General features: G+C 42.2%; 1 protein-coding gene across 1 annotated transcript in view; it reads right to left on the bottom strand.

The window, feature by feature from the left end:
- Positions 1 to 19,689, bottom strand: part of OPTC (opticin) — a 97,294-nt gene that overhangs the window by 28,794 nt on the left and 48,811 nt on the right. The window contains exon 3 of the mRNA XM_083172853.1: positions 2,920 to 3,055. Coding sequence (XP_083028979.1) covers positions 2,920 to 3,055 — 136 coding nt within the window. The remainder of the gene's footprint in view (positions 1 to 2,919; positions 3,056 to 19,689) is intronic.

The following is a 19,689-nucleotide window of genomic DNA, read 5'->3' as shown; positions in this document are numbered from 1 at the left end:
TGGATCTGACAGCATGTTAGATTCAAAAGGTTTTTAGGTGCCAAGATTCTGGCAGTGGTGTTGTCAGGATGACAAACTGTCTACGCAGTCAGTATCAACATCCTTACCACATACCCAACCAGCACTAATAGCAAAACTTAAAGGACAAAACGCATGTTGACCACCTGGAATTGCTACTACCAGCACTAAGATCTGTTTCTCTTAAGTGCTGGCCTAGGCACCCGCAAAAAGTTATACGGTAAATGTGGTGTCGATTACATCACACTTACTACTCTCTCAGAAGGCCCGGGTGTCTGCCGATTATTTTGGGTAGTACTCTGAACACTCAGAAGAGAAACCACTACCTAGTGGTTTGTGGTACTGCCTGATGGTATTTAAAAAGATGCCCTTACGATGGATAACTAAAGAAACTTAGGTACTTGTGTATTATCACGGCGCCCGCGAAATCGGTCGCAAATCGCATGCAAAAATCGGATGCGATTTAGCAGCCGATTTTTGGCCGATTTTCCATTATTTTATGCCGATTAGCATGCTATCCCATCCTTGCACACCCCCACTATCCAAGTTAGCCCGATGCGTGGCAAGCGCACGTGGTACGCGTCCTCCCGACCTGTTCATACCCCCATTATCCACGCCGGCGTGGAGCTGATTTTATAAAGCGTGGCGAGCGGACAAGGAAAACAATCCCGAAGCATGGCTAGCGCAGCAAGCCCCGCGAGAGGACACGGATTACTTGATGTGTTTTCCGCGTCCCCACGCCACGCTTTGGGCTGACTTGGATAGTGGCGGTGTGCAAGGATGGAATATCATGCAAATCGGAAGGAAATTGCAGAAAATCGGCCGAAAATCGGCTGCAAATCGCCTGAAAATCACCCGCTAAATCGCATCGCAGATCGAATCGGCCGCAAATCGGCAGCTAAATCCTATGCGATATCGTATGCGATTTAGATTAAATCGGGCGCCATGATAATACAAAGTACTGAAACTTAGAATCTTAGTGGAAGCAGATCTACACAAAGGCCTACATAGATATCTCCACCTGAATATCCTATAAAATTGTGATTTAATAGGCATATTATTCCTACCTTGATTTATCCATGAACTGGGAGTGATATATATTGCATTTATAATATTACACTATGTTGCATTATTTCATTGTAATATTACATATTTTGGAATTATCGAATACACCTCTGTGAAGTGCAATGTTTATAATATAGTTTGTACACACTAGACCACAGATTGTCAAAGTCAGTCCTCAGGACCCCACACAGTGCATGTTTTGCAGGTCTCCTCACAGAATCAAGTAAAATAATTAGCTCCACCTGTGGATCTTTTAAAATGTGTCAGTCAGTGATGACATCTAGAATGTATATACCGCTTACCATGAATGGTGAGTGAGGTATGCACCCACATTCTTCATGAAGCTTAAAAATTATTATCCTGCACCCTTTCTCCTTTTCCCATCTTAAACCATTATTATATATATTTTTATTTATCTTCACGAATGACACTTCATGATATGGAGAATATCAACACACTAGGTTGAAATTTGCTGATCCAGATATAAAGAAACCTTTATATGTTTGAAAGATTCACTGCACCATGTGAGTCTTGGTATGATTTCTTGATTTTACAGATAGATTTTGGTGAGTGAGGTACACTCACAGTCTACCTTCTTTGCACTGGGTGTATTGTTCACTAAGAAAACAAGTCTACACATTGGCACTTATTCTGGTTCACTCGCAAAGGCAAATTCCTTCTCAGATGGACAAAACCATGTGCACTGCAGGGAAGGCAGATGTAACTTGTGCAGAGAGAATTAGATTTGGGTGGGGTTTTACTTCAAAGTGAGATCTATATTGCAGTGTAAAAATCGATGAAAAGGGAGCGTGTCCACGTAAACGGCCATGGATTGCTGAGATCTGGCCGTGATCACGACAATTTGTTGGGCCCATTCTCAGCAAAATGGGCCCAACAGCTTTTGAACAACGCAGTGTCTGATAGACATGGAGTGGCTTAAACATACCAGGCTGGGTGTGTGTATAGGAGTAGCATGTGACACGGAGCAGCCAATGGGTAGTTGGGCTGGGATTTGTTAGCTAGGAATATAGGGACAGGAAAAGGAGGAGTCAGCCTCTTTTTCCTGAGAAAGTTCTCCCACCCTCCCTTTCCCTTCTGTTATATGGGTACTTCTTGGGTGTTTAATCGCGTTAGCTGAATGGCGGGCAGTCAATGCTGTAGGTGGAGTGGATACCGCTTGTTAAGTTAGGTCGGATTACGTATGCTAGTTTGGGGTGGGGTTTAGTTCAAATAGCCGTTCTTTCTAGGCCACCAATAAAATCTCAAAAATAAAATAAAATAAAATAAAAATTAGCTTAAAATCATTTTCAATAAATTCAGCTAACAAATTTCTGCCAAACTATGTCTCCGTGTCTTTATTTCTGAAGTAGTCGTATAAGTTATGTTATATTATCTGAATGCTAAAGGTCACACACACTCACCGATAGGATGTTTAAAAGTTGGGTCCGTTCTGTCGATCTGCCTCTTCAAAGCTGTCGGTCAAGACAGCATTGAATAGGCATCTGCCGCTATGTCCCCATCTGAAATAGCGGCAGGGATTGAATATCCCGCTGTATCTTCATGTTTGGAGTAGCATCTTATAATAGGTCTAGTAAAACTATTGGATGGATGCCACTGTCTGTGCAATAGCTGGCACTAGCTCTCTAGACAACATTTTTTTTAAATAATTGAGTCTGCTAGGCCCCTGTAAGTGGTATCTGATTGGGGAGACACATGTCAAAATATCTAGATTGATATAACTGCAAATTGAAATTGGTTCATAGAAGCAATAGTAGCATACTGTATGTGCAGAAAGTTTTACTGTATATTGTGTTTAGGATTGACTAGATTACTGACCTTGTTCTGTCATTGACCCAAAGATACCTGGTTCTACTGGCTTTGTAGCAATTGGAGCAACAGTGGGAATCTTGGGTTCCTGGGTTGTTGGTACATGTGTCTTTTTACGCTTAGGAGCCAGAGTAGCTACTTCAATCTGTGAGGGATTAATATGATTATTAACATATAATATATAAAATCCACTTACTGTAAATCACAGAATCAGCACCAAAGTGACTGTACCAAGTAAATGACATTTATGACTGTGTGGTAGATTTATTAAGCTCGGTGAAGTGATAAAGTGTCTGGTTTTTATCACCGGCCAATCAGCTCCTAAATGACAGGTAGGAGCTGATTGGCTGGTGATAAAAACCAGACACTTTATCACTTCACTGAGCTTAATAAACCTACCACTGTGTTGTGTAGATGTCGTGTAGATTTTGGGAAATTTAGCAAATATTGATAATAACATTGGGTCAGATGTAATAGGGTGAGAGATTCAGAAAGTGAGAGATTTCAGGAGAGTTTTTCCATTTTTTTTAAAGCAGCAATCAGTTACATGGAAAATTACCCTGGTTTGTCAGTGTAAATGGTTGCCACTTTAAAAAAATGGGAAAACTCTCCCAAAATCTCTCACTTTCTGATTCTCTCACCCTATTACATTTGTCTCATTGGCATAGATTTATGAAGCAGTGATAAGGGAGGAGAAGTGATAAAGTGCCTGGTATTTTATCACTGGCCAATCAGCTTCTGACTGCTAAGTTACAGGCTGGGTTTAAATAGGAGCTGATTGGCCGGTGATAAAGTACCAGGCACTTCTCCTCCCTACCCCTATGTCTCTGTTACTTTCTCACTCTCAGCCACAGCTCACACTATAGAGCATTAACAGACACTGAGATAAGAAGACTGCTGATACATGGCATACACTCGGTGCGATTTTGGCATCCAATTTTTGCTATATAGTCAAAATTGTACAGAAAGTTAGCCAAAATTGCACAGTGTTAAGGGGCTTGCGATAGCAATGTGTGCCCCCATGTGCCAGTATTGCCAGAAAATAGACTGTTCAGGCAGAGTGTTTGGCCATAAAACCAAATCGCACATAGTCAAAGTCCATATCGCAAGTGCATGTAGTCAGAATTGGCTCCATGCTCTTGAATGGGAATTGCATAGTTTAAAATCACCCATAGCCTCTATCACACGGTGTATATGCTGGGGTCTTAATAGTATTGTAGGCCCTGGACAAAGCAGGGCACCAGGGCCCCTACACACCCAATAATGGCAATTTATCTAAAAACAAATCATAACATGCCCCTCCTGCAGTCCTGCACCCTCTATTGCCAATACAATGAATTGCTGTCAGCACTCTGATTGGTAGATAACTACAGGCATTCACCAATCAGCAGGCTGACAGCTATTCCCCTTCTGGCAGCAGACTAAGAAGCAGGAAAAAAATGTGGCCTGGTTGCTCTGCTTCTCTGCTCACAGCCCAATCTGCCCCTGCTTGAAGGCCCCTAGAATTGTCAGGACCTTGGGCAGCTGCCCATTAAGCCCATACCTTAAGATGGTCCCTTTACATAGGCTTGTGTTCTCTGCCGTAGGGGAACTGATGGTGCGTACACACTGGGCGAGTCACAAATATATTATGTGCATAATACGCTGCTACATACACCTTGCACTGTCAAATAACTATACCTTGGTGCCAGTTTTCTCCTGTTTGGAGAAGGAGACTTGTATTGGAATAAGTTACCTTGAACCTAACACTTATATTTAATAGTCTACCATTGTGGAACTCAAAATAATCAACTACCATTAAGGATTGATTTCCAGGATCAATAATGACATTTGGGAGCCAACACTAATCGATATTGTTGATCAATTAAATATGTATAAATGTGGGCATACAATATATTGGTGGTTTATATCTGCAAATCGTGTTTTTTTTTTTTTTTGTGTAAATCTATTCTTATTGAGCTGATTTTTCATATTTTTTATCTGTTATTATATGGATTAAATTAATACAGATCAAACCAGTGTGCTCCAATCCTTTCTGGTATTTTCTTTCTCTAGTATTTCTATGCTAATGGCAGCAGCATACTAATTGTTGATGCTGTGGGATTACATTAATTATTTATATATATATAGTTTAAATTGCGCCCAATATACTTGGTGGTATACATTTTCTAGAATGATTAATGATAAGTTGAATGATATTGTTTAGTGATGTCACTGGGTCCCACAGCTAAATATGCAATCATTTGACAATATGTCAAATTGACAATGGTGGATGTGTGTGTGCGGTCGCAGAGACTGGGTTGTCAATGCCCCGCGGGAGCACACACTGGGTGATATTTTAAATGATATATGTCAAAATGAGCATTATAGTATTAAAAATCCCCCAGAGTGTTCGAACATTTAAGAGGGGGTGCTGAGTCAGCATTAGGGACTGCTGTGCCAGTTAGCTGTCATAAGGACTGCAGAAAATCACTTTCGTAGTGGTGCCCTATCGGCAGTAAATAATCTGGGAGATTGGATTTATGATGCAGAGCAGCAGGAGTTAAGAACTTCAGCAAGTACAGAACTCTCCTGCAGGATGCGGGAGGCAAGTCTACTATACAGCGCCTGCGCCATTGAGGCTAACAAGATGCAATGAAAGGGGTCAGTCAGTGGTGATGTAAGCAGCATAATAACATTGGGCCTTATTCTGGTCGGTGCGGTTATATCCGCGTGCGTTCGGCCCGCCGATGTTTTGTGTCTGCGCATGTGCAGAGGCGTCTCTGCGCATGTGCGAGCGTGGCATACGGCCAAATCCCGCATGATATGTCAACACTCCGAACAGGGGGTGGAGAGGGGCGTGAAGGGCTATTTGGGCTCATTACCATATGCATACGCCCCGCGTTTCATGGGCGTTCCCATGAAAACGCTGGGCGTACGTATGGTAATGCGGCCGTGACGCACGTGTAGGGGGCGGACATATGACATCGCCAGATCCCTGCTTTTGCACGGAAAAATGTCCGTGTGGTCTGAGGTTGCGGGAGCTGGTGGAGCACTCGGTCCTGCATTCGATGGTCTGCGACCATCGAATGATGGGGGAGGTTCCCTGAGATGGAGGAGGCGTATTCCTTGAAAAATACACGTGCGGTCCGTTCGGCCAGCTTCTTACCGCGTACGGACGGAGTTGGCGATCCGTATGGAAGGCGGGGTTTCGCACGCACGGTCCTGGCCGCATATTCGGATCCGGCCGCACCGATCAGAATAAGGGCCTTTATGACAATGTATTCTCAACCACTGCTTTCAAGTCTCCCAACAGCCATGTTATTTTTTTTACTGTCAACTTGCTACTTTTTATATATAATTTTTCTCTTCTGTTGATGCCTCATATTTCTGTGAGCTGCACCTTGTATTATTCTTCTCTGGATTCTGACACCCGCCCCCTCTGTTTTCCTCTCTTGTCTGAGAATGTCTGTTTCATCTCTGTCTCTCTCCACGCATCTCCCCCTCTAGTAGTAAAGTCTCTCAATATTCATTCTTTCTTAAAGGAGAATATTTGCCACAATTTCCATTTTGCCATGTAATGTTTTATTATACAAAACTGGGTAAAACATTTTGTAATGAGCAAAATTGCTTTGTTCTGCTGTATTCATTGTTATTGTGCCCCCTTGAGGTGTAGTCGTTATACAGCCTACATGTATCACTTCATGTATTTCTCTCCATATAAAGTGTAAGTGTAAGGCGTCTATTTAATAAATTAATGCCCTGATTCAGAACTGTTCAATAGGCCAGGTATATTAGCAGCCTAGTGAACAGATACACGCCAATTGGCTGCCCGAGTGAATGCCCCCTTCGCCGAGCGAATCCCTGCATTTGCATGCGAGGGCAAGTGTATGTTTACACATCCCCTTGCATGCAGTCGAATGGAGTAGAAATCATTTGATGAGCGCTGACCATTGTAGGATTTCTGCAGCCTTCGGTATGAAAAGTAAGTCAATATTTAGTTTTCAGATGGCTGCTGATCTCCGAATTCAGGGTGGGTGCTGACGTCATGTGAAGTCAGCAACCCACACGACGCACCTGTATTCCCTGTATTTAAGCTCTATTACGGAACCAATGGATTAACCTCATATTTACACAATACATATATGTATCAGAGGAATGTACACAGCCTAACTCAGATAAACGAACCCAAGCCTAGGTGTTCATTCAAGCCTCGTGGGGCCAATATTATTCTATGTATTGTGTAAATATGAGGTTAATCCATTGGTTCCGTAATAGAGCTTAAATACTTCATTTTAGGAGTGATTTTGAGAATATGTATGGAAGTTATTGTATGTTGAGCTTTAGGCATGTTTAGCCCATATACTATGATGTTTTATTACGATGTTGTGCTAATTAACGCTGCTGTTTCTTCTCAGCGTCTCCTCTTGTTTCTATGGTGACGGGTGCACAATGATCCCTTGCTATGAGGTCATCTTTCTGCGCTTGTAGTCCGGGCAGCGGTTCCCGCCCCCAGACCCTGGCGTGCTCACTGGGTGTTTGTGTTATATAAGGTAAGACCCTGCTTTGTATTATTGATACCTGCCGAAAATGCCACACTAATAAAGTGTGTCTAAAGTCGCCAGGAGTGCTGTACCTGTTGCTACCTGTTTACCTATTTGAATGTACGGGCACCCGGCGCAGATTACTAATTTAAACAGAGAGAGACGGATTCTATGTACTGTACAAAACAAATTTTGTGCGTGACTGAAGTTTTGCGCTAAAAGCAGCTATGAGTGGTTTCTGAAACTTAATAGGACCTACACCAAAAAGGTCCTTGGAGTTGAACAAATGGAAAAAGTGGTTTTAAGATCCAGAAACAGTACACAGCGCTGAAATTAAAACTAAATACAAAAATCGTGAAAATAAAGTGAACAAAATCAATGTGCACAAGTATAAGGTCAGGAGTACTTCAGTGGCGTGCGGTGGGGTGAGGCAGGTGAGGCACAGCCTTTCCTGTCATACTAGCATATATGCCGGAGTTTTAAATTTATAAAATATGTCAAAATTACAAAAAATATATTTTAAAAAATCTTATTTTTATAATTCTATTCATTTTTATAGTCAAAACTCTGGAGGAAAAAGTCTATGGCAGGTGAGGCAGTGCCTCACCTGGCTACCTTTTCTGCACATCTCTTATCAAAACTCAGTGAATCTCCAGCAGTGTATACTGCTGCACATGTGTATAATGTCGGCATGTACCCATGGGCTCATATATTGTGTGCATATCTGGCTCTGGTACTTGCCAGGGACTCTTGAGCCATTTACCTCACCACACGTCCCTGGAGTACTTCCCTTTCATATGTCTCAATTGGAGGGAGGTATGACTATCGGTCCCTTAAAGGAATTCTTTTAAGTTGTGAAATCCGTGTTTTTTTCGTATATCTCTCAGGAAAGTCATAAAATGAAGAAAATATACATTGTGTGAACAAATGAAATTAAATGAAAATTTATAAAAAAGTTCAAGGTATGATAGAAGAGTTGGTTTCTCCCAAATTCTATGTTTGTCACGAGGTTTACTCCAGGGGCGTACCTCTACTCACTTAAACGTTATATATTTTAATCCCATAAAGGTATCTTTTTCAAACACACTTTTATTTGCTGACAGGAAGAATAGGTAAGCGTACCCCCACTCACTGGTTACTCGGTGGGTTAAATCTCATCAAGGTATCTTTCATGAAGGTTATCCCAAAGTTATATATCAAGGAATGAATATATATTGGCGTACCCCCACTCACATCCAAGATGGTGGATGAAAACACATCAAGGTATCTTTATATATGATTCAAGGTAGAGGTCTTAAAGAGGATAGCGTACCACACTCACGGTGTTTTAGACTGGAGCCAGACGCATCAAGGTTTCTTTGTAATACCAAAAGGACCTTTGTATTCTATTTCCACACAAATTCTCTCAATGTGGATGTTGGTCGCCCCCAAAAAAACAAGGAAAAATGATGGGTAGACTGGAAAATTTTAATTTTACAAAAAGTCCATAGTTGGACTATAGGTACGTACAATGCAAATACATATATACAAAAAGGTAAAAAACATTAGGATAAAAAAATTATTGTATAAAAATAAAAAAATAAAAAGCAAAAAGGACCAGGTGACCCAAGAGGCAACGTAAGGGCATTAACACAGTCACAAAAATAGATGTTAAAGGTCCGGACAAAGTGAAAGGTTAAGATGTCCAACGTTACCTCTGTCGGTCAAGCAGGTCCAAGATGCACAGGATCCCCTAGTGTCAACGCGTTTCGGCTCTTTAAGAGCCTTTTTCAAGACATGGGGACTAGAAGCAAACTGCTGGGTATTTATGCAAGGCTAGACCAATCACGTAATAGCAGGAAATGGTCACAGGAAGTAATTGTCCAACAGTAAATTCATACATACATTCTTTAAATACAATCTTTTTAAAAACATATGTTCAATAATATGTGGGATGGAGAGTACACGCCCGTATCTTTATGGCAATGATGAAGAATAAGATAAATAAACCGAGAGTCTGAAATGACTTCCGGATGAACAATAGATTAAAAAATGGCCGCCAAATGGAACGCAATGCGTTCCAAATCGGCGTGAGTATTTATAAAGGAACCGGAGATATTTTGCTCCATCTAATGCTGTGTAGCAGTAAGTATAAGATAAAAAAAGCGCCAGTTAGAACTGGATGTTCGAACAACCAACGAGTTAGGTGCAAACATTGCACGCTAACTGTGGTGTTCCGTAATGGTGGAGAGGCGCTAGGTTATGGCGTCATCAGTTCCTGTGAGTGGAACGCATATGCGGTCCACTCGCTGGTGCTGCCCTGGTGCGTCGTGAATTGGAGCGTGTATGCTCCATCCACAAGCGCCATGGCAACTGATGCGTGGAACGCAAGCGGTCCGCTTATTATATGTGCCCTGCGTGTTAAAGGGGCATAATGGGGGCACATAAAAAATGCATAATTTATAAGGTATAAAGAAACACAAATTCTGAGTGTGTAATGTCCATCCCACTATGCACATATTTCATATCTCTATGCAGAAACAGGGATTATCTGCAGCGCTGGGTTAATGTGCAATTCTTTATATGGGGTTCGCAGGTTTTCAAAATTAACAGATTGTTCCAGAAGTTTTTTCTTCTTTTACTTAAAAAAACTTTTATTTATGAAGCCAATATATATGCAAAAAAAACTTTTGCCAAAGATATAAGTAAAAAACTTTTCCCAAAGATATGAATAAAAAATTGCAAAAAATACAAAATATAAAACACAGTATACAGTCTCGTTCCTTGCAGAAAAAAAGTTTTAAAATAGGCTCAAAGGACCTCTCGGGGGCAGAATCTCCTACCACTTAGATGTTTCTCAGTGGGATTTCTTTAGCAGGATGAAATGCTGCTCCTTCACTGGTACTCTTCCCTTCAGGCACCACACTGCCACTGTGGTGACCCTTCGGGTTTTCCCTGTGTTTGGATAAAGATCTTGAGAAAGACCCAAGAGGTTGAAACTAGTAGATGAGCAGCTGGAGATTGGAGCTCACAGAAAAGTAAAAAGCCGCCAGACACAAGGGAGCAGTACCGGGGTATATACAATTTCACCCCGAGAGGCTCACATACATTCAAGTGAAGCCTGGGAGAGGTATCCAGATAACATCGGAGCCCCACAGCATACATTTAAAGATCAGCGTCCCGGTGACCCTGCCAGACTGCGAGCGCAGGCAGGTGCTGGCTGGTGAGAGGAACGCAGGCTGTGTGTTCTTTTTGCTCTAAGGATTACCTGTCCCTATCTCCTACACACGAGGGAATACTTTATCCAAACACAGGGAAAACCCGAAGGGTCACCACAGTGGCAGTGTGGTGCCTAAAGGGAAGAGTACCAGTGAAGGAGCAGCATTTCATCCTGCTAAAGAAATCCCACTGAGAAACATCTAAGTGGTAGGAGATTCTGCCCCCGAGAGGTCCGGTGAGCCTATTTTAAAACTTTTTTTCTGCAAGGAACAAGACTGTATACTGTGTTTTATATTTTGTATTTTTTGCAATTTTTTATTCATATCTTTGGGAAAAGTTTTTTACTTATATCTTTGGCAAAAGTTTTTTTTGCATATATATTGGCTTCATAAATAAAAGTTTTTTTAAGTAAAAGAAGAAAAAACTTCTGGAACAATCTGTTAATTTTGAAAACCTGCGAACCCCATATAAAGAATTGCACATTAACCCAGCGCTGCAGATAATCCCTGTTTCTGCATAGAGATTGTCCATTGAAATAATCATTGATTTAATATTTTCACCTGGGATTCAGCAGCTGCAGGGGGAGAGCGCTTGAGACTGTGTGGACTGACTTTTTTAAAGACATATGTCATATATTTAGTAATACTGGACAAAAAAGATTTGCAAACATGTACATTATCCTATGTAACAAAAAAGTATAAAAAACAGTACATAGTTACATGTTATATACATTGCTAGTTTGTACATTATAAAGACAGTGTATATTTACAGAAATTAGGCATATGACAAAATGATGATATCACATTTAAAAGGGTATTTCTTTGGTGTGTTCTTCTAGTCGGGCCATGCCCGCCTGGGACCAGGTGTAAGCAAACCCACCAGAAGCACCAAAAATGTGAATTCACTGTAAGTTTTTATCTAAAATTGAAGGAAAAAGATATTTTAACAGTATAAACACTACAGATAACGACATATAAATTCTTCTTGAATAATCTACAAGTTAAAAATGGTAAAACATTTGCAGCAGACAGGGTAAAAAATTTCACAGAAACCATTTTAATTCGAAATCTTTGTTAAGTCCTAAGGGTGTAAGGGTTTTTAAATTATATATACATTTCATTTCCTCTTTTGCTAACATTCTTGAGGAGTTGTTTTGTCTGATATTATCCTGTATTGCCTTTATTCCAATGAAGTTTTTTATGTGTTCACAGGATTTATTATGCACCTGTTTAAAATGGGAGGATAGGGCGTGAGTCTCTAGTCCGTTTTTTATGTTTCTTAAATGTTCGCGTATGCGAATTCTCAGAGGACGAGAGGTCCTTCCCACATAATATTTGTCACAGGAACACAGAATAATGTATATAACATTTTTTGTGTGGCAGGTGATAAAATCTTTTATTATCACCTCTTTACCATTTATATTAGGTTTTTTATATTTCTTGGTGCCGTTAGATTTAATATTCCGGCAACCAAGACAGCACCCGCACCTATGGAACCCTTGCGGGCGAATTTATGTGGATTTTGAGACTGTTGCATACGCACTTGATACTAACTTCGATTTTAAATTGCGTGCCTTTCTGTAAATATGTACTGGTTTATTTGGGAGTACTGGCCCCAATACAGGATCCATTTTTTTTTTCTTTTTATTATATTTTTATTACAATAAAGACCGTTCCAGTGTTTTCTCATTATAGATTCAATTTTATGATAATTGGTGGAATATTCTGTAATGAAAGCCCAGTCAAATTTAGAATTCTTAAGTTTCTCTGGTTTGGGTTTGAACATTTCTTCTCTATTTGTTTCACTGATAACTTTAATGGTTTCTTCTATTTTGCTTTCATTATATCCTGCTGCTACAAATTTCTCTTTCATCATTTTTGCTTGTGTTTTGAAAGTGGCTTGATCAGTGCAATTTCTACGAATCCTTTTAAACTGCCCTTTAGGTATGGCATTGATCCAGGACTGATGGTGACAACTGTTTGTAGGAATATAGGTGCCTGAATCCGTAGGTTTTGTATAATTTTTGGTAAAAATGTGATTATCTTTGACATATATAGTCACATCCAGAAAGTTGATATTCTCCGTTTGAATATCGAATGTTAATTTAATATTAAGATTATTATTATTGAGAAAGTCACAAAACTCATCGAGTAGTGATCTCTCACCCTCAAACACAAAAAATATGTCATCTATATATCTTTTATAGGACACCAGGCTCGCTCCGAATGGGTTATCATGCCAGATGTTGTCTAGTTCCCATTTGCCCATAAATAAATTGGCATAACTCAGAGCGAACCTGGTGCCCATAGCGGTACCATTCTTTTGAAGGAAAAGAGAGTCTTTAAATAAAAAGATGTTATTCTTGAGGATGAATTCAATACCCTCAAGTATCAGTTCCTGTAAATCTGCATTGAGTTCTGATTTTTGTAGAAAGAATTTAACAGCCAGGAGACCTTGATCGTGATCAATAATAGTATAGAGAGAACTTACATCTGCACATACCAAAAAAAGCCCCTCTTTCCACTCAATTTCTTTTAGGGTAGTAATTAATTGACTGGTATCCTTTAGGTGGGTATTTAAAGAATGTATGTATGAATTTACTGTTGGACAATTACTTCCTGTGACCATTTCCTGCTATTACGTGATTGGTCTAGCCTTGCATAAATACCCAGCAGTTTGCTTCTAGTCCCCATGTCTTGAAAAAGGCTCTTAAAGAGCCAAAACGCGTTGACACTAGGGGATCCTGTGCATCTTGGACCTGCTTGACCGACAGAGGTAACGTTGGACATCTTAACCTTTCACTTTGTCCGGACCTTTAACATCTATTTTTGTGACTGTGTTTATGCCCTTACGTTGCCTCTTGGGTCACCTGGTCCTTTTTGCTTTTTCTTTTTTTATTTTTATACAATATTTTTTTTATCCTAATGTTTTTTACCTTTTTGTATATATGTATTTGCATTGTACGTACCTATAGTCCAACTATGGACTTTTTGTAAAATTAAAATTTTCCAGTCTACCCATCATTTTTCCTTGTTTTTTTGGGGGCGACCAACATCCACATTGAGAGAATTTGTGTGGAAATAGAATACAAAGGTCCTTTTGGTATTACAAAGAAACCTTGATGCGTCTGGCTCCAGTCTAAAACACCGTGAGTGTGGTACGCTATCCTCTTTAAGACCTCTACCTTGAATCATATATAAAGATACCTTGATGTGTTTTCATCCACCATCTTGGATGTGAGTGGGGGTACGCCAATATATATTCATTCCTTGATATATAACTTTGGGATAACCTTCATGAAAGATACCTTGATGAGATTTAACCCACCGAGTAACCAGTGAGTGGGGGTACGCTTACCTATCCTTCCTGTCAGCAAATAAAAGTGTGTTTGAAAAAGATACCTTTATGGGATTAAAATATATAACGTTTAAGTGAGTAGAGGTACGCCCCTGGAGTAAACCTCGTGACAAACATAGAATTTGGGAGAAACCAACTCTTCTATCATACCTTGAACTTTTTTATTAATTTTCATTTAATTTCATTTGTTCACACAATGTATATTTTCTTCATTTTATGACTTTCCTGAGAGATATACGAAAAAAACACGGATTTCACAACTTAAAAGAATTCCTTTAAGGGACCGATAGTCATACCTCCCACCAATTGAGACATATGAAAGGGAAGTACTCCTGACCTTATACTTGTGCACATTGATTTTGTTCACTTTATTTTCACGATTTTTGTATTTAGTTTTAATTTTAGCGCTGTGTACTGTTTCTGGATCTTAAAACCACTGATTATATGTACTATATATATATATATATATATATATATATATATATATATATATATATATATATAAAATATTATGCACTGCCTCTGCTACATTACATCTCTTTGCTACTTCTTTTTATTCTTGCTTGCAGAAGGCCGTGAAATCTCATACAAGATATGTATTTGATCCAGTAGAAAGAAAATACCGGTAAATCTGTATGGCCAAAGCTATTTAAAATAAACAAAAAAAAAACACATATTAGCCTAGCCTAGCACAGAAATCTTGGTAACTGTACAAAATGTTTTTTGATGAACCCCATTCCTCCCTGGTAAGTACAGAGCGATTTACCATCTCTCCAGTCTCATCCTATCTGTGTCGCTCCTGCCTTAGCCTCACCTGTGACGCTCCAGCTGCATCCTCATTGGTGTTGCTCCCAGGGCCGGCAACAGAAATCTTGGGGCCCTCTACAATGATATTTCTGGGGCCCCCCACCTAATCCCAAATCCACACAACCCACTTCTGCATGAGCCTCATTTAACCTTTGCTGCTCCAGATCCTGCTTTCAGGGTCGGACTTCTCTCGTTCTTAGTTCTGCTTACTTGGCTCCTGGCTGTTGCTTCCTGCTGGCTCCTGCTGCTGCTAGCCTGTCACTTTCACAAAAGAATGCTGAGCACTACGAGCAGGCAGGGCAGGTCTTTCGCATAGTGTGGAACAGACGACCCACGCATGTGCAGTAAAAGTACAGGAGCCAGAGACTGAGGCCACAGCACCAGTGGTGGGTACGGCTGTGCGCCTGCGGCCCCAGGCCACGAGCACACACAGAGTAGATGGCTCTGCGCGCCAAGTGGCAGGGCGCACACACAGTAGACACACAGTGAGTCAGTCAAACTTAGCTAAAAACAGATGGTGCACAGTAGACGGCCGGGCCGCAAGGGTCACTGACAGGCCAGCTAGTACAGGCCTATGGTCGTGCCGGGGTATGGAAACTCTGGGGCCCTTCAGATCTCTGGGGCCCGTCACACTTGTCCCCCTTGACCCCCCCTGTCGCCTGCCCTGGTTGCTCCAGCATCATCCGAGCCTGTACCATTCCAACATCCTCCCTGGTGTATCTCTACAGCACCATCCCTGTTTATCCACCCTCATCTCCCCTGTGAATCTGCTTCTCCAGCCATAGCTCATATCAGCTCATATGCCCTGTGTCTCATAGCCTTTCTGTGTCTCAGCATCATTCCTCAGAGGATCATGTCGCTATACCTCTTCCTATCTATAATGACTCATCTATCCCAGTGTCTCTCAGAATCACCCTCCCTTCTCCTGTGTAAATCAGCCTCTTCCACCTGTGCCTCTAAACCTCATCCCCCCTTGGTCTATAAGCTTTATTCCACCTGGTGTCTCTTAGCCCCATCATTTGGTGTCTTCACAGCACGCCCACCAGATCAATAATCAAACATACTGTATATAGTAACCGGCCGGTGAGGTAGACATAGATAAAGCTGCCTGGAGCAGCGAAACCGGTCAGGATTTCTGCCTCACCTACCCCACCACCTTCGCAGGCGAACCACCCTGAGGAAATTCATCCTATTCATTGCCCGGAAGGACCATCACCAGTTTCACTGGCTCATCCATTGGATTACAAATATCTCTGCAACAATAGTAGAGGTTGAGGACACTATTTCGCCCACAGCATTCGGCTATATGAGTTGGTGATTCATGCCATCTTGGGCCACTCCTGGCATCTACATCTTTGTGCCCTCCCTCCATATTGCAGTTTGGGGACTGTACCAGTACCATCAATGGACACCCCGGAATTTCCCCACCACCAAGTGGGTGATACCAGTGCACATCCTCTGGACATTTGGGACTTCCTGGGTCTTACCCCCATGTGGTTCGGTCTGGTGAGATGATGATTTTATCGTTCAAATTTATTATTGCCACTTGTTTTTAGCCTATATCTTCTGGCTTTGATATTTTAGAGATTGTATTAAAACTGTGATAGATCTAACCAATCTCCCATTTTTATTTTTTCTGCTAAGTATTGCACATTAATAACATTCTAATCAGCGCTGCCCACCCCCCTCTTTTTATCTTTTTATATATAAAAAACAATATATTTTTTAAAGGTTTTGACATACACATAATTACATGTGACCATACATAAAATAGATAATAATTGCAATCCTACTAATGCATCTATGCATCTATCCAAGTTAAATTTCTTTGTTAGAGGACGTTATGCAGATAATAGAACCGTCACTCTTATTACAATGTCCGCAGTGGGTTAACTCAATAAGGCATTATAATGATAAGCCTGGGAATTCCCCAAAGATATATTGTTAATTGGTTAGTAGCAATAAGGTGGCAAACTCCAGAAAACATAGATAATATTAGTTCATTGGGTACTTGTGAGTTATCCGGGCGTCCGATTTTTAAATCGGGTCGGATCGGGACATCGCATCGCATCGCATGCGACCATCGGATGCGATGCGATGCGATGCGATGCGATGACCCGATTTTTCCATAGGAATCAATGTTAAAATGGACTGAGTCCATTTTAACATGGAATTCAATGGGAAAAAGGGTCCTTTTCATACCCCTACTATCCAAGTGGGCATGGAGTTGGATATAAACCTGTGGCGAGCGTAGCGAGCCACCGAGCCCGAAGCGTGGCGAGCGTAGCGAGCCCCGCGAGGGGACACAGAATACCGTCCCCTCGCGGGGCTCGCTTCGCTCGCCACAGGTTTATATCCAACTCCATGCCCACTTGGATAGTAGGGGTATGAAAAGGACCCCTTTTTCCATAGGAATCATTTTAACATTGATTCCTATGGAAAAATCGGGTCATCGCATCCGATGGTCGCATGCGATGCGATGCGATGCGATATCGCATCGCATCGCATCTGATTGTATGCCTTAACTTAAGGCATACAATCAAAAAATCGGACGCCCGGATAACTCACAAGTACCGTTCATTGCTGTTAGTGTAACCCAGGCAGTGTCCCGTGGTGGGGGGGGGGGGGATAGTTGGGAGTCCCCCCCCCTGTAGTCCGTAAATAGACGCTGTGCGCAGCGTCTGTTCTTGCAGGCAGAGGGGCTGGCCAGCAGCTCACAGAGCTGCTGGGCATGCCCCCACTGCGGCGGAAAATGGGGGAGTGGCCTTGCGGTATCGCCGCAAATATAGGCTTCAAAAAGTGAGAGAGTGATAAACATCTAGCCAATAAGCTCCTACCTGTCATTTTTCAAAACCAGCCTGTAACATGACAGGTAGGAGCTGATTGGCTGGCTGTTTATCTCTCTCTATTTATCACTTTTTGAAGCTTGTTACATCTGGCCATCAGCCTCACTCCTCTCCTGTCTCAGAACTGGGACCTCCTGCTCCCTTGACTAGCCCCACATCCTCCCTTCCTCCTGCTTCCAATTCATTTCCTACTCCTCTGCTGGTCAATAACACAGTATCAAAGTTCTGCCCACCTCAGCAACTGACCTGCAAACCTGCACTGCTGATCGAAGAGCTGCCTCTGGTGGTAAAGGCTTGGTCAGAGCATCTCTGGGTTAGTTGCCCACTGTAGCTCCTTCCCCAGTGGCGTAACTACAGAGAGTACAGGGGATGCAGCTGCTATGGGGCCCGGGCCTTTGGGGGGCCCGAAGGCCCAGCAGGCTATCCCCTGCACCCTTTTGTTTTTTCCCCCTTTTTTGTAGACTGTTTGCGGACAGTAGATGCGCTGCTGTCCCGTGTCCCCCTTTCAGCATTACAGACCTGGGGCACAGGAGCGCAGCAAGTTGCTGAGCTGCTAGCAGGATCCCCTGCACACAGCAGAGCTTGTGCACAGTAGATCAGCACACAGAAAAGCCGAAGCTGCATGTGTCTGTGCTTCTGGCAGGAGACGCTGCACAAGGAAGAGCCGGGGCTGCATGTGCCTCTGACAGGAAGCGCTGCGTACGGGAGAGCTGGAGGCAGCATACACAGTTGAGCAACGCACGGGAGAGCCCGTGCCTCTAGCTGGGGACTCTGCGCATGGTAAAGATGGGGCTGGCGATGTTCAGAAGCAGTGCCGCTGACAGGGGAGAGCTCCGCTGATGGCTGGTGAGTGGGGAGCATCGGGGAAATATGCCTGTCACAACCCTTTCAAGCCCCTCATCTCCATCCTTTCCACATTCCTGCGGCCTCGCCTCCCCTCTACTCGCTCCCCCCTCTACCCCCAACATTCACTCCCCCCACCCTGTTCCCCACCTCCTCTATCTCCCCTGTTTTTTCCACCACTCCCTCCCTCTCTCTCTTCTGCTCTCTCTCCCCTACCTCTTCTTTCTTTCTTGTGTTCTTTCCTCCACCCCTTTTCTCTCCCCCTGCTCTTATCTTTCTCTCCCCTCACCCCCTCTCTTTACTTTCTTTCCTACTCCCGACCCTCTTTTTCTCTCACTTTCTAACTCCCCCTCCATCTCACCTCTATCCTTATCTCTCTCTCTGCCCTAGTCTCTCTCTTTCTCCACCCTTCCTATTTCCCCACACTTCCCCTATCTCTCTCTTTCCTTCCTCTTCTTAACAACCTCTCATTTCGTCTCTCCTTCTTCCTCTCCATTACATAATGAGGAGAGACAGGGAGTCTCTCCTCATTTCTCTCCCTTACACCCTCATTCACTCCCTGTCTGTCCCTGACACCCTCTCTCTCTCGTAACAATGGTGGGGGTGGGGGGGTTTCCCTTCCAAAATTTTGCTATGGGGCCATCAGAGTTTTAGTTACGCCCCTGTCCTTCCCCCTTTATCTGGCACTGACTCCCCTGGCTGGCAACAAGAGCAGTCTGATGCTTCTTGCACAGGAGGACAAAGACATATTTTACCATGCGAAAGATATGCGCAATCTCCTTAATGGAACTCGCCCGTTACTGCATGGGCTGACCTGACACTTCAAATATATAAATAAGGAGATAATTACAAAGTGAAAAGCGGCAATATTTTTGTGCTGATTTTCACCTGACTTTTTAAATACATTTCTTCTCTGTTTAGAAGACAAGTAAATAGTTTCCATGGATGGTAAATATACTAAACAATTGTAGAACAGCACATGAAAGATTGTATCTTGATAAAATATATTCAGCACTGAATGCATTTGTCACCTTTTTGCCCTAAGCTGTGTCTCCTCTATCTTTCTTAAGTATGTAACATAGTGGGAAGAAAATATCATATGGCAATAACAAAAGTAAAATCCATTCTTTTAAAATATTTATGACAGTTTTTATGTGTTCTTTGCATATCACCTGGGAGCATTTTAGGACATCGCTGTATCTAGC

Source organism: Crinia signifera, chromosome 2 (genome assembly GCF_055691185.1).
Source record: "Crinia signifera chromosome 2, ASM5569118v1, whole genome shotgun sequence".
Lineage (NCBI taxonomy): Eukaryota > Metazoa > Chordata > Amphibia > Anura > Myobatrachidae > Crinia > Crinia signifera.
Note: the sequence above shows the minus strand (reverse complement) of the source record. Positions and strands in the feature narration are given on the sequence as shown.